Raw genomic sequence first — 17,092 nt, forward strand, 5'->3', positions numbered from 1 at the left:
GTAGCTTTAACATGATGATCTTGAATCTTAAAAAAAAAAAAAAAAAAAAAAACACTAAAAACAAAAAACAGTGAACAGTTAACTATACCTTGACACTGCTGGTAAAGAATATATCTGAACACTTCTTATTCTGGTGTTTTAATTTTGAACCATTGGCTAAAACAAGACATTAGAAGATCTCACAATCGAAATTGTCACAAGCATTTCTTTCAGTGTTTTTTTTTTTTTTTTACACTTCACACACTAAATGATTATATATGATTTATAATTACTAGAATTAATCTGCATATTAATTAATAATAGCCTTTGTTAATAGCTAGTTGCATCCTATTTACAATGCCATGACAGTTGGTTTCATAGCTCGTGATTATTAAGATAATAGATATGATCTATTAGCTAACTTATCTAAATTGTTTGCTGCTGCCAACTGTATTTTCATCAAAATTCAGTTTAAGTTTGTGAGTCTGTTTGCTTCTGTTTCCTGTGCTGGATTTGATGCCTTACAGACAGTGGACCTTGATGAATAATACATATTGTATAATGTCAAACTGGAAACGTCTATCATCTATTTTATTATTTAGTAGTTTTAAACAACATGACAGTTAGGGCTGAAATGAAAAATATACATCCTGGTCTTACAAATACAACAATTACAATATTCATGTTTTAAAATCATTTCAAATTACTTTTGGTCTTTATTAGAAGAAGAAAACATTTAGCTTGTAACTTGTTTGTCTTCATCTGGTTTGCATGTGTCACGGATAATAATGATTTAAAATCCTCCATGTGAGTTTCACTTTGTGTGCTCTGATGTTTTGTGAGCACCATGTTCCCATCTGCACCTTTCTTAAAATGATAGCAGTAATATCATTACTCGTAGCTAAAAATACTACATCCTCTCCAACCTCTGTCACAGTGCCATTTCTTATCATGTTGGCTTTTGTTTGCTGTGACAAAGTCATGTTGAAAGTGGCATCCAAATCCCTGATCTACTATATTTCTCATTCGTATAAGCTGCTGCTTCACTGCCTAATTAGGAAGCGTGCATAATGTATCAGCTTGTGTCGTAAATGGAACTGGCAGTACGTCCACCCTAGATGCAGAGAGAGAATGTGTCAGACCTCAGTCAGGAGCTGATGTTAAGCGGGACACCCACCTTGCACCAGAGAACTATGGGAAAAAAGAAGTGGGTGGGAGTTGGAAGAAGGGGACATTAGGTGGTGGCGTGCAGCACAGGAGAAGCATTAGGGAAGAGATTTAAGCATGACTTATATGGTCTAAAAATTTTTACATTTTGAAAGTTGGCTCATAAATAGGTCAGTGGCCATGGGGATGGTCCTAGTGGCAGCCATGGTTGTGTGAGCTGTGATAAGTAGGTCAGTAAATAAAACGCACCTTCTTCTTCTCCGGAAACATCATTAAAAGTGGTGATTGTCATGCCAAAGCTGTAGCATAGCAGGTAAACAGTTAAGATTATGATTCGATTTAAAGTTATGCTGAAGCGTTAGTGAATGATGCCACATGCACTGGTTTAACATATCAGTTATAATACATCAATTAAGTCATCTTGTGTTTTAGCAAGAAGGTGTAAACAAATGGAAGACTAATTATATCTTTTCCTCCTTCCTAAACCAGATCGCATTTACTACATGTGATTTTTCACATTTTAGGGATTAGTGACTCCCTGTGAGCCAAAATTAGGCCTCTGTTGTGTGCCGCACACTCTGCAAAACTGCAGTAGGTGCGGCACCTGACCTTCCAAGAGCTGACATGGGGAGAAAGACGGTGAAGATTAAGATAAAGAGGACAACATTTTGCTCTGCAGGCTTCAAGCCAATGTCTTTGTACTAAGAATGAAAAAAGTGACAAAAAAAGTTACATATTAAAAACTCTAAAACGTTATTTAGATCAATAAACGTGTTCTTTTTTGCCACTATTTGAATCTGATGCTAGTATATACATTTTATTTGCATTCGTGTCCTTTTCTTTTTATGTTGTCTGCTGGTGTTTCCTAGTTCCCCTTTAACTGTCCTAGATTTTGTCAACCAGACAGCAGGTTCACTTGACACCACAGCAGTACATCAAATAATATTTTTCATCAATGTAAGACCTGCACACATATTTCAGGCTTATTTATGGTCACTTATCCTCACACCTGATCCCAGTTCCCAGCTCATGGCTCACACTGCAACTAATTTAGAATTCAGGTCAAATTGTCAGACACCTGTGAGTGATACTGAGGCAGCTGAGATATATTAAACAGAGTTACAATATACGTCATGAGAATCTAGTTTGTAATTTATATTAGATTTTATATACTTGTTTCATATATTAATAATGTTAGCATGCACCTACAGGATCTGTGGGCTGCATTTGCAGGATTGTGAAAAGGAAAGACTGAAATGAGTAATCACATAGTATAATATTATATTGTTAAATTAAACTTCACCTAGGTGGGAGAATAAGCTGCAAGAGAGTGAGGAGGAGTGTCAGAGTGATGAAAAAAGAAGATGAGTGAAGGGAGGGAAGGGATGAGAGGATTTATTGGGAAACCTGTGCTGTAGTCCTGTCTGATAATCTGGAAGCGGTGGGTGGGTAGACAGCAGGAAAACACTATATTGATGGGACTGTTTACCACATTCTCAGAGAGAGAGAAAAAGCTGTGCGAGGAGGCAGAGGAGAGGTGAGTGTGTGTGGTACCGAGCTGTGCACTGAGCTTAACATTAATGTCTGAAAACACATCGAGAACTGTAAAATATACCTGTGGGAAAGCAGGGTGGCTCGGTTTGGTGCTTGGTGACACTGACTGCTTTCTCTCTGTCTGAAAATGAAAAATGAAATAAATGAATAATAGAAATAAGTGCAGTCATGAATAATTGCAGCTTCTTAACCTTAGTGTTGGATCCAAGCTGTGAATGTTTCGTAAAATATACCTGTGATTATCCACGATGTCGCTGTATTTTTACACAGCACGGGTCAACAGTAGCACTTGACCCGAGCTTCACCTGTTGGCATCAGTACAACTGTTCTCGGCTTCACAGAGAACCACATTCAGATCATATTTGTACAAGTGCTTACCTGTGCGTAGCAGACAGATGTGTGTTAGGTTAGTGTAGCAGGAATTTAAATAGAACCTGCTACACAGACCACAGACCTGTGAGTAAACTGAACACAGGAATTGACTTACTAAAACCATCCTGCACACAATCCTATAATAACAGCAAGCATAAGTAATGCTGTCAAAAGGTGACAAACACATTAAAGGAATGCTAATTCATCCGCTATCAATACTGCTGACACTTTAAAATAAAATAAAAAATAACAGAAGTAATGGTTAGGGGTTCTTTACTTTAGGAATAAGTCATCATAAGATTGTCAACCAATCACATAACAACTCTAAATAAACAATGCAGCTAGTCACTGCTTATTAATGTCTGTAAATCACTGGTTTTAACTCATCTGTGACATAGAGCTCCTCTGTTGTTCAAAAACTTTTAAAAACGCATCAGGGAGTGTCATGCAGAAAATATTTGACTATATTAATATTAATATTTTAAAAGAGCTGCAAAGGCCAAGAACAACCATCACTTTTTATTTGCCTCTTAGCATTATAGAGACTGTAAAAGTCAAGGTTGTTAATTCATTACATTACATTACTTTTGAATGGATTTGTTGACAATAGCACTGACCCTAGTGTTAGTGCAGATATAATGGGTTACTTTGGTTTTGTTGCATGGTATCAAAGTTCTTCCTTATTTTTCACACAGACCCACACACGTCAACCTCATAATGATGCTAGAAGAGAAGTCAAAGCAACTCCAAAGTCAGTATGATTCAGTCTCAGGGGACCATGAACGTCCACATGAAATATCATCAGATCCAACAGTTGTTGACTTATGTCAGTCTGGATGAACATGCAGACTGATAGACCCACCAGCTAAAAGAGGAAATGTAGCAAACACGGGTGAAAAACATTTTTTTTAACACATTAAAAGTATATAAATGTAATTATACACACATACATTTATAATAATAATATAATTTATATATATAATATCTTTTGACACTACAAAGAACCTGTCATGCCAAAACAATCTGCCCAGAAAAGTTAATGTTATCGTAGAAATAAACCTTCTTTAGTTATAAATGACCTCACTCACATTTCACAGCCATTTTTCTCAGGCTCATTCAAAGTCATGTCCAGTATTCACAGTTAAGCTTCTGAAAACACTGGCTTCACCATGAACAACTTTAACAATGATACAAAGCCCTGCCTGCATCTGCACAGTGATGATTAAAGCTCCTGTCTAGGTTGAGGCTAAACGTTAGCCATTGTCAAGGTCACAGTAATAATTTTGAGTGAAACAGAAACCTCTTTGGGAATATGAAATTAATCTCTGTGTACGTTTAAGCAGTGCTCAGCACTGTTCTTCTTAGAAGGTCCCAGGAGTCTCTCTCCACTATGCAGAGATAAAAGACTCCAAAGACAACGGTTTGCGCTATGTGAGGCTTTACCTCTGAGTAATTTTGAAGACACCAAAGTGTATTGCAACTGAACTCACTCCAGCACAACTACTGCAACAAAAGCAATTCAAATGCTGTTTCCACTGCTTTTAAAATGCAGAATTAACGATTTTGGTTCTATTATCTCTTCCTCTATCTCTGTTTGAGACATTAATAATGTTCTATGTCTGGATTTCTAAGCTTAGAATGACCTGTAATTAAAAATATTTGTTTCAACAAATAACTGTACACTAACTACAAAACTAAACATTTAAATTTTCAATTTGTTAAGTTAGTTCGAATTCACTCTTTTGAAGAAGGATTTAAAAATTTCAAGTGATCCTCTGTTATCTAGTGCTATTAAGATATTTTTTTGAAGCTTTTATCGAGTTAAACAGTGTACAAATCCCTTAAATCTCTAAATAGTCCCTTGAAAGCTGACTGTTTTTGTCATGTATTCTGTTTCGCTGTAAAGGAAATGTATTAATTTATGTATATTAATGAATTACTTGCAGTGTATTTACTGTATAATGGCAACTCGTGGTCAGTTACTTTATACGCAGACATTTAATGGCTCAAGAAAATGGTAATGCTAAAGCATCTATTTAAAAGCATCATGGAAGATACAGAAAAGAAACAATGGTTACAGGCAGAATTACTGTTTTCAGGTACAGAGAGAGACAAAAGCTTAGGATTAGCGGTTTAAAAGTAAGATTGTGTCACACACCAAAACCTTCTGTTCCACCACTGCATGTTGAAACTTGACTAAGTAATCACCAATGATCAGTGTTTCTTTTGTAACACAGATCACACAAGAGTGTATTGATATTTCATTGCAAGTAACAAAGATGACCGATTTTGATATTCCTAAAATTGTCATAGTAGTCCAAACACAAAACAAATCATCCAGGTAGCATCACTGCTGTAATGAGATGGCCACTTTTATATGAATACTGTTGATACCTCTCTCCCCTTCAGAGGTTTATGAAGGACATTTGACCGATTCATCCTGTGGAAAAAAGGCAGTGCTAGGAGGTTTGAGTGTCAAATTTATTATGAGGACAATTTGTGACTCAGTCCTTGTTCCACCTGTAGACACAGCTGACCAAAAAGGTGAGATCATGGTTAAAAGGTGTTGAAACGGCAGAGTGAAGGGCTCCTAGATGGTGCTGCTCAAACTACAAAAACAACAGTTAACTACCTCAAAACTACCTTAAATCACAACTGAAAAAAAGCTGGCCATCAGTAAATGTTGTATAATCTTTATTTTTATTATTTTATTTGAAAAAGGTATTAACAGGCCTTCTAACATATATTAAAGACTTGACAGAAATATACACACCATTTTCTGATTAATTATCCTATGGTTTGTGTTTTAAATTCAAATGTGAGTTACACAGTGATTTATACTGGAGAAGAAACCATTTTAAAGCCTCGAGAAAACATAAATGCCAGGATTACATATCTCAGCAGGCATGGAGGACACATGGGGATCTCTGAGAAATAGCTGAGGGCTGTTACTCGATAGAAGGATGGTTAGGCTGCTCTGTTAACGCACTCGAAGCCACTGTGAGCTTAACCAGGAGCAAGCAAAACAAAATGGATGGCAACATAAAGCCTCAGGATAATGCTGGAAAAAAGGCAACATGTTGAGTTGCATCATAAACATAGTTTATGACTATAATAAACAGAATCAGAAGTATAAAGTAATGCAGCAACATTTGTCATAGTTACACGAAAACTGTTTCTTACAATGTGTTTTTTCCCATAGCATCATAACAGAAATTGGTCCAAATAAATTGAACTGAAAGTTTACTAATGGAGGGAAGAATCACTGCAAACATTGAACCCATCTGATTATGGGAAATAGATTACAGTGAGGTTTTTATTGTCCTGTCCTGTTTATGTGTCTGATCATGTCACTCCCTGTGTTTTAATAATATCCGTTCTATTACTTCTGTGGGTACAATGACCAACCCAAGTAAAAAAAAAAAAAAAAACTTAACCCAAGTTGCAAGAAATGGTAATATTTCTTTAAATTACAAATTTAAGATTTTTTTTTTTATGCCAAGAAATAATCTGAGCCAAAATAGAGATGCATGTATTACAAGGATGTTACTCTCTCTGATTCAAACCACATATCACAGAGTAAACATGTTTTGCAAGAGGTTATGACACACTGCAGTGCCTGCAGGATGACACCTGTCTGGATGTGGGTGCAGTATCATTGACTTTGGCATCATCGGGAGCAGCATCTGGACACTTTCCTCCCTGTTCTGCATAACTGTCTCAATATGTAGCCATCATAATCACATAAGACATCAAATTGAAGTCTTTCCTTTAAGTACAGCAGAACCAACATAACCTTATATCTATATTTAAACTCAATACACCTTTTGTCTCTGTGCCTGCTGCCTGTTACCTAGTTAGAGACTCTTCTTTAACAGTGTCGTTAACACAAATTTTCAAATGAAAGTAGCTGTGATATAACAGGTTTGGTTTGGGGCTGCAGTCGTGACTTGTTAGGTAAAGAACTGTATCAAGTTTGTTAATCAATGACTGTTGTCGCTTGGGATTCTCGCCCCAAAACAAAAAACCTTGTTTTCTAGATATTAAATTTAAAGCAGAGAAATGATGAGTATAATTACCCTTAAATGGATCATTTATAAACCTTGAGACTGAAGCTGTAAAATTCTCTGATGCACTCAAGTGGTTCAGATGCTGCAGCAGCCTTGGCTTCATATCGTGATAGGAGTCTAAGCTGGCGCAGTTTCGTAAAGATGGACTAACGACAACAATTACAATGCACGCTTTAGGACAACTGCAGCATGATGAAGGTTGAAAGTTTTTAAAATATAATCATATATGATCCAAAAGATTACCTGAGGAGATTTTGCCTTTACATTTTTAAAGAAAAATGCTGCAGTGGATTAATTGTCTGAGTTGGGAGCAGCTGGAACAAGGCAAAACAATTTCCCTCTGGGATTAATAAAGTTTTTCTAATCTTGCATCTTGAATATCAAACGATCAAGGCCACACACATTTATAGTACAGATTAATTGTAATAAAACGTAATAAATTAAGATCAGATCATTGTGGTAAGAATGTTTACACCATTCCAGTTTATGACTGCAATTACAGTATAATGTGGAATAAATTATATACATGAACCCATACAGACACAAAAATTAAATGTCTCTGGTAACTTTTACACTGATCTACAGAGTTTACAGTAGCAGCTTTAACGTGCTTCTCGATTATTTCTGTGGTGTATGTATAGTATACGTATATGAATACTTTGATATGAGTACCTTTTTCACTTCAGCAGCATCTCAGAAGCTTTACAAGTAGCTCCCCAGCATATCTGAACCAAATAAGTAATTTTTGGTACTGCTGAGTACTTTTCTCTCTCAGTCACCGACCAGACACGGCATATGTGAAACAAATCATTTTCCTTTTCTCTCTGCACTGTAGCCTGCCAGCAACACAGCAGCAGTATGCAGACAGGTAGCCGGTAGAAGCAATTGGATTCTTCCTCACCAGTGGCTCCAGGAGCTATCAGCTCCCACCCAGGCCTATGAAGTTAGAGCAGGATTGAGTTTGAAAGATGATAATAGACTCCTGAGAAAACTAATCTATTTCTAAAAAAGAAAGGAGCATGAATTTGCCCCCACTTCCACCTGTCTACCTCTCCTTTCACCATTTCTCTCAGCAGTAGTATTATAGGTCAATTTTGCAATTCAACTACACCAATTAAATACACTCTGGACAGCATGTCAGCTATTAAAAGGCAAAAGAAGCAGATGTATCCATTTGTTTTGCTTCTACAGTACTAGCAAAAAACATAGAGTATGTATCGGAGGTACAACCGGAAGCAATTTTGTATGTATGTACGTGGAAACATGTTTAAAATGATTTACTGGAATGGTTAGGGAATAAGAGGTGCTTTTAAATTGGGATTGTATATTGCAAATGTGGAAATTTTTGTTTTCAATTTAAAATAACCTTTTAGGTTGACTCATTTCACAGTCTCTGTAAAAGCTTCTGTGTAGAGGGCATTAAAAAAGTGATATGCAAAAGCAAATTAATCATATTTATAATATGTGCAGAAATATCATTAAATTAATACCAATCTTTAAATATATGCTTGTAGTTCTTTTTTTTTTTTTAAATGGCTGTTATAAATAAATCATTATTAGTGTTAATGAATATCAGGTAACTAATAAAAAATAATTCATATTTATCTGCAAAGCTAAGCCATATGCTGTTTTACAGATGCCACAGTGTCATTTTTACACAATGTATTCACTTCTACCGTGTCCTGCACCGTGTGGAAGTGGTACTCCATTACATACTGGAGCTTATTACATCCACTGGCTCTTTCATTTCTGGATAAATAAGCTTGAAATCAAGTCTTGAAAGTTTCATGCTGCAAACAAAGGCAGCTGTTACAAGGCCAGGAATATATGTAAACAAGGCAGAATCAAGACCCAGATGGCGCCTGTCAGTCTGAGGCTCCTGGATCTGCCCTCCGTTTCTGAATCGTCGGCAGGTGGATGATGATGATAATGATGATGTCTGTGATCACCGGTCACATCTGGGCCCACTGAGGAGAGAGCAGAAACCAACATGCCAGTCAAATGATGCTTTTTAACAGTATAACATCATGGACAATGTGTTACAGTTTGATAATTTAACTTCAAGGGGCAAAACAGTGTTTTTCTACAATTATTTGAAAATCTAACATCACATGAACTAAAATAAAGGTGTTAGTGTCTTTATTAACCAAGTCCCAAAAATAAGTCATATATACAGAATATTCTTAAGTTTCACCCTCCAACAGTTGTTTTACATATACAACAGTTATTGTAGCATTTAGCAAATGTTATTTAAAGAGGAGCAGGTAGCATATTTGTTGGTCACTACTTACACCAACGAAATATACATTTTATACTTACAGTGTATGTGAGATTTACTTAAAATAAACTTAAAAAGGCTCTACTTTAAGTTTGGATAGTTTATTTAATGTGTAAGACATTTAGAATCAGCTTCATCGGGATGTGGCGTTATATTGAATACGTTCTGTGGAATTAACATTAGCATAATAGAAAATATGACAAAAGAAATGCTCCAGTGAAATTTGTTTCATATTATTTTATGAACCATGAACCTTTGTTATTAGAGAATGATAAGAGACAGCATGCAAAAAATATCTGTAGCACCTTTTTTAGGGTTTTAATTTGTTCTTTGGCTCATTAAATCTTGCTAAAGGAAAGGTCACTTTTACGCAATAATAAGTCCTGATTACAAACTGAATGAAGCCGAGTATAAATCATTCTATAAATTACATATACAACAAGTACCTCAGAGATAGATATGAATAATTTTTTAAAACATTCTGGCATTTTTTTATTATTATTTATTTATAATAACTATCATCATAATGCCTTACACATCTTTTATAGCTGTAATGCATTAGTGCTCCCAATGAACCATTAAGGGAATAATTTTCCACCACCCTATTTATAGCAAGCTGATGCAACTATGAAGCACCTTCAGCCCCCATCCCTTTACCCTAGGTGCAGCAGAGAGCATCTTGGGTGCTCCTTTGTGACAACAGCCACTGGAATAATTGTTGTGAGGTGTTAAGGCTCAAAGTATAGAAGGTCATTAAAAACAGGTTAGAGGAGTAATACACAGATTGCAGTTTGTAGAGTCTCTGAGAAGGTAATTCAGATTCAGAAAAAATATGACATTAAACTGTAGACCAGAACAACCGCTGACAGTTCTGTGTGGTAGTGTATTGTATATGCTACGTAGCTCAGTAAATCCTTTTTTGATGTTTTGCTATTTGAAAATATATAATGTAGTAAATGCAACCGAGGTCATATTCATCACTGTGAGCTGTACGATAAAGTTAGATGGCCGTCTCTAGCATCTAAAAGGCATCAGCATACATGTGTCTCCATGTATTAAGGCGTTGCTTTCAGAGCGGTGGAGATATTTCCTTACTTGAGTTTAAAACATCATAACTGTGACAGCAAGTCACAGGAGAGACTGGTTTTAAAAGGAGGCTTTACTATAATAATAGTTGTGTTAGATTTAATTAGTGTTGCTGTGTGCGAGTGTGTGTCGCACTTGTACTTCTTGTACATAGTAAGGGTCACAAACACAGCAAGGGCATTTTGGCCAGTCCTCAAAACACCCAAAGGCTGTTAGAGGTACTGTATAAGGCTAGGGAATGCATTGAGTTTCCTCACAAGTGTAAGAGACATGGTTGTGTGTGTGTGTGTGTGTGTGTGTGTGTGTGTGTGTGTGTGTGTGTGTGTGTGTGTGTGTGTGTGTGTGTTTATTTGGGTGAATGACCTGTCTTGTTATGATCTTGTCTATATGTAATTTGTTGTGAGACCTTGGTTGCAAACAAGATCTTGGTCTCAATGTCCTGATTAAATAAAGCTCAACAAACAAATTATATTTAAGTGATGTTATTCTCATTGTGATTATAGAGAAATCAAATCGTGCTATTCTTCATTTAACGCCGTTTGTGTTAATAGGTAGATACTCGTTACTGAATTAACCCTAACCCGCTGGTTCAGTCACTCTCTGACTCCTCAAGCTGACTTAACCGTTTGAGAGGTGCATCATTAAACCCAGTCAAACGGCTGACTAAAACAGGTATGTGTAACGACAGCATTCAGCAAAGACAAGAGACTGGAAATACAGTATAGCAGAAAAAGATTTAAAGCTTTAGACACAAAACATTATTTTTCCCTTTAACCTTCCTTCTTATTAAATACCCTAAATTGCCTGGGCTTGAACTCAAACATTCCCTTTAGTCCACACCTTTGAAATTGCACCTTCACACCAACAGATATCAATTCAGACAACTGCACCACACCAGCTGTCAACATCCATCTTACTGTTTACATCTCTTTGGAGCCCTCAAGTGTTGAGGGGGGAAATTCAATGTCCCTTCGTGAGTGAAATAGCGAGTCCTCTGTAGCCCTGCTGATGTTACCTCAGGACACCTCAGACTCCATTCTGGTTCATCCCCTCAGGGAAAGAGGGAGGCTGAACCCCAGCAGATGACCAGCTGCTCCAGGACTTTCCAGTTTTTCACTCAGGCCTAAGGGTCATAAGTCTGTCATGGGCAGGATTACTCTAACCCACACCCTTTCAGAGTCCATAAAGGTCCTGTTATCAAACTTTATCTCACTGGCAGAAAAATAAGACCAGCTGCAGAGGCCATTTGTTGATTTCAATTCCACTTCATGCAGCAGAAACAGCAGGATCCACAACATTTGCTTGTTGCTATAATGGTTGACTTTACCTACAAGAATAATACATTTTTGATTCTACTCTAAAAATGTATAGTATTCTAATCTAATCTTATCAAATCAACTTTAAATATACCAACATTAACACTAAAGCTGTAGAAATGTTATTCACTGACAACACGTCTGACACATGTAAGGGCACATCTATGAGCTACCAGCGAAGAAGCATCTGAGTAGGGTCTGTAATTCACTGCCTATTGATTCACTGCAGAGGAGTCCCTACAACAGTTATTTGAAGGTATACAGCTCACAGCTAATCCGTCTGAGTTTTGCACCCAAGAGCACTGAACTTCAACAACTCAATCAATTCTTCTTACTGGAGCTTTATGGTTAGAGGTAATGCAACAACAAGCTGTAGACAAAATGACAGAATTTATCTCTGAATTGCGCAACAGTGAAAGTACACTTTTAATTTAACTGCAGAGGAAAAACGAGAAACTCTTGTTGTAAAAGTAAAATCTCAAAGTCACGGATGAGCAATAATAACGAAACACATAAAAATACAAAACCGTCCAGTAATTCCAAAATAACACTGAAACATATGATCTTTTCTGGACCACCACAGCAAAAGGCGTGTCTGTAATCAAAAGGTTAGGCCCATAGTTCAGTTTGTGGCAGGGTGTCTTTTTGTATGTTATACTTTTCTCTCTGTGTAATTATTTCCAGTCTCTATAGAGTGTCAATTAAAAAATAAAGTTAAAATGTAAAAAAAAAAAATATATATATATATATATATATATATATATATATATATATCTCAAACTGTCTGTCTCACAAAATGGCCACATAAGTCTAAAAGACTCAAAATGAACACAAACAGATTTAAATGACCTCAGATAGATACACAGCAGCAAGAAAAGACGTTTCTGCTAAGTGGTCTGGAGGGTCATTGACACGTCTATGCCCAGATGGGCCATTGCCTCTAACTCGCTCGTGGGTAAAATGATCACACTTTAAAACCTGACACCACTTTCGTTATGTGACTTGTTCACATAATCAGAAGCCAAAAGCTGAATGGAAACCACCTTAAAGAGTTTGTCCTCCCAAGAAAAACAACAGCATCAATCATTTTAGAAAATGCCATAAAACATCTGTTTACATTCAAGTGACAAAGATCTCGAGTGGCCACAGGAATTACGACTCTTGTCTGTCAGGAGCCAAGAAGGAAATCTAGTAATTACCTCCCCTGCACAGGGAGGAGGTCGGGACACCCCATTTGTTCCTCCTTTCCAACCGTTAGTCAATGCTCATTTTGTTTTTCCCATAATAAAATTTCCTAACCACATCCCTGTGGTTATTATTGTAATTGTGTTGGTGACATAACCTTAACAAAGCAGATTTAAAACCCAGTGATTGGTAATAGTTTAGGAAGGTACTTAAAAACTAATGACAACTTGTTGACCTTACACTCAGTCATTCTTCTTCTATTTGTTCTGACCACTTTATGAGGTACACTAGCATGATTTATTGCAATTCAATGCAACAGCTCTAAACATTAAAAATGTAATTGAATTAACATCCCCATAAGTGTCAACATAAAGATGATGTTTCTTTATAGCAAACTTTATGGCAAAACAGTGGTATTGAATTGCAATAGCTCGTATGAGGGTAGATGATAAAGCTGCCCCTAATCGTGCTTACTATTACGCCATGTGGATGTGATCTGGCTTAATATTACATTAGCAACCTGAGAACTGAGTATTCTCCAGAATGTGAATGTGTGAGTGATGGCCAGAAAAGTCACAATTGTCACTTTACATCGCTGAGTTTTGTTTTAGGATACTATCAAGTTTCGCATAGATGCACAATGTCAGATGATGGACAGTTCAGACTGAAGGAGAACAAATAGGATACAGATTAAACCGTGCTTCGTTGAGATTTAGGATTCTGCAATGTAGCATCCAACTGTGCATCACTAACGATCTTTCAAATTCTCAAACTTACACGTGAGCAACTGGGGTGTCTTCATCTGGCACGCACATACTTAATTACAAAAAGGCGTGTTACATAATATCTCTCACACACACACACCGAGTATTGACTGACCGTGGTGCGGCTATTAATAAACATCATCACTGCTGAATCCTCTGGCTATAAGTGGGTTACTTTTATGAATTATAATGAGCGTCCAGATCAAGGAGCTTTTCATTCCTAAAACAGCGCAACTACATCCTCAATATAATAGCTCGACAGAGCATATGTTTCTTGTGTAGCTGAAGTATCCAAGGCCAAAGGAAATTTAGTTTCCAACAGCTAATGGCTGAAGAGAGCTATAATGGTCTTTTTTGGATCCATGCACAACAGGAAGTTTTCTTGGGAAGTGCTGCAGTAATGACATGTTAGTAAACCCTCAGCAGAGAGGTTAGGATGTTTAAAAAGGTGCTTGGTCTGGAGAGAGACATAGGTCTGAAAGAGAGCCTTACAACTGAAGCTAAATCAATACAAGTTGATTTCTGAGGACTTGGACCAACGATGATCAATACCACACTAACTGCACCAGGAAAAACTGCTAACAGCCACAGTGATGGAAAGTACCTTTTGTGTGATTATAAGAGGGTCAGCCCTCAGAGCTTTATGTCCACATCCTTGGTCGCTCTGTTTAAATAACAGGGGTATTGTAAACAGGTCAGGTTTGTCAAACTTGATTACAGCCATTCCTTTAGTCTTAGTTTTCCGATTATCATTTTCTGTTGATTCCAGCAAACATATAGTGAGAGAATGAGCTTTCAGTTTCTCCTGTTCTTCTGTGTTCTTGAAGAGATATAATGTCAGTGCATTTTATATTATAAAGTGATGAATTGAATTGAGCAAACAGTGTCAAACAAACAAATGATAATAAGGCATGTTATCTTTTTTTGAGGCTACAGCACGAAAGAGACATAGAAAACACAAGGGTACGCGGTAATCCCATCTGGAATTGATCATTTCAGTTGCAAGACGTGCATCCTAAAGCTGATGTACATGTATGTTAACATTTTTTAAATATGTGTTAGTAGAGATACAGTCTGATCGATAGCTTATCTAAATGTGGAGAGGTGCTGTCAAAGTCTCCAATGACACAGAACACAGCAGCCATGCAGACATATTCCCTTCAAAAGCAAGTCTCTCCCTTTCAAGCAGTCAGAGTAGGGATTTCAACATAGGTCAAACCCTGTGTATCACATACTGGACTGATCTAAAGGGGTACTGTATCTTGCATGAATCTATAGTATGAGACAAGTATCTGGGTGGACTGAGTTAGATGATCACGCTACATATAGCTTAATACACAAAAGTTGGGTATTGCAGCTTTAACATACAGATGTAGCGCCTCAAAGAGTCAGCGTTACTTTCAGTAAGCTGGTTACTGCATGCAAACGTGCTGAGTGATGCCTGGAAGAGTTTAATAAACCCACAGGGAATAACTCGACAAAAAGCTGGAAGCTACAATCTAAACTTTTATGGACTTGACATTTTGGAAAAGCCTGGATTACATGTGGAATGATGAGACATTGTTGGTGAGTGAAAGCTGAGCGCCACCTTCAATCATTAAACTGTAACAGAAACCCCACTGCGGCACAGATGATGACCAGATGTGGTGTAGGTGTCCCATTCACACGTCAGAGACGGCTTCTTTTAAGCGCCACATCTGTATCAACCAGGATTCATCAAGATAAGATTTTAACTGCCAATGTTTTATGTATTTTAGTTGCATCTCTCATGTTTAATGCAAAATCACAATCTGCATTTGGAAGTATGTTTGACAGTGTTGGCTATCATCAAAAATATGGCTATCATTTAAAAGTTGTATTTTGCCTTTGTTCAGGTCATCCTTGTTTTATGTAAAAAAAAAATCTTTTAAATTTACATTTACATTTTGTTATTTGGCAGACGCTTTTATCCAAAGCGAAATACAAGTTAGGTACAAAGCAAGCAAACATCTAAGCCATGGAGAAGAGCTTTAAAGTAAAGTGCTCTAGAAAGAGCTGTTTCAGTTTCATGGGGTATAAGATTTTTTTTTTTTTGCAAGTGCAGGGAAAGTCAGGGCTTTGAACCTGACATGCTGCTGAAACAGTTTAGCATGACATACACACAAAGAGAGCAAATCAGAAGGGGTCAGATATCAGTATATTCTTTCTGTTTGAGTTACATGGTTTCATGTCTCCTTATGATAAGCATAATTATCGCAATACATTTGTGAGTTAGATTTGTTTTCAGAAGTAAACAACCACATTTTGAAAATATTTGTGCCCTTCAGCTTGCTGTTAACTCCTGCCTGCAGTGGGAGCTTCACCACCATTTAACCACATTGATTTTTGTGTTATTTGACAGCGTTATTAGACTACCTGCTGCCAGAAATAAACCTGAGTATTGAACCGAAGAAAAGTCGTAAAATCTTCTTTTGAGGGTGGTGTGAATAGGTTACGTTAGAGGGATTATACCAGCATTATATGAAGAGGAAATGAGAGCAAATAGTGATGATTTAATTTTGTAATCCTTAGTTTTCTGAAGGCTTCCATATAGTTTGTTGGTTAGAGAATAATAACCCAGTGTTCAGACTCAAAGAATAATTGTTGAGTACATTTTAATCCTTAATAAGAATTCAGCATTAAAGCAATAATGGGTGACAGTTTTTGCAACTGTTTCCTCCTTACACCTCCTCATTAGCCTCCTTTGTATCATCACTAACAGCATAGTGTGCAATTACACAATTGTCAAATTGTATGTGGAGGTTTGTGTTCAAGCTGTGGCAACAGCTTTTTTGCAAAAGCAGATGACGCCCTTTGTCGATACAAAATTAAAACAGATAACAGAAGAAAGTGGGAAGCAAGCGTGAATGCTACAGCCTGGGAATCTATTAACATTTGGAAGTGGAGTGAAACACAAAAGACAATGGGGAAAAGCACTTGCAGATGTTTGATAAATCATGCCACAAATAACAATTATGTCTTCTATGAGCAGCTGTTGTTGATAATGATGATACTAATAGAAGTTGTCTGGCTGGGGTGTACATTTGTAACTTGGGTGTTGTAATGTTATTGTCACTTCACTTCATTTGTTGTTTTTAAAGCAATGAAAAAAATGCAGTTAGAATGTAGTTAGAAATATAGGATTTTCTTGTGTGTACCAACGTATAGTACAGCATAATACTGCCTGCCGAAGGCACTCAAATTCTTTCATCAGAGGTCCACTTACAAATTTTCTATACGGTCAAAAGTCAAGAAGTTGATGAAACTGTAAAAAAAACGTATAGCCTAACTCTTAGCAGCCCA

The 17,092-nt window shown here is 36.9% G+C and overlaps 1 protein-coding gene across 1 annotated transcript in view; it reads right to left on the reverse strand.

Annotated features, from left to right (window-relative positions):
• Positions 1 to 5,749: 5,749 nt before the first annotated feature.
• The window catches only part of gpc5a (glypican 5a), a 101,587-nt gene continuing 90,244 nt past the window's right edge, over positions 5,750 to 17,092 (reverse strand). The window contains exon 9 of the mRNA XM_026378782.1: positions 5,750 to 9,109. Coding sequence (XP_026234567.1) covers positions 8,952 to 9,109 — 158 coding nt within the window. The 3' untranslated portion in view covers positions 5,750 to 8,951. The remainder of the gene's footprint in view (positions 9,110 to 17,092) is intronic.

The sequence above is a fragment of the Anabas testudineus genome, chromosome 3 (assembly GCF_900324465.2).
Source record: "Anabas testudineus chromosome 3, fAnaTes1.2, whole genome shotgun sequence".
In the NCBI taxonomy this organism is placed as follows: Eukaryota; Metazoa; Chordata; class Actinopteri; order Anabantiformes; family Anabantidae; genus Anabas; species Anabas testudineus.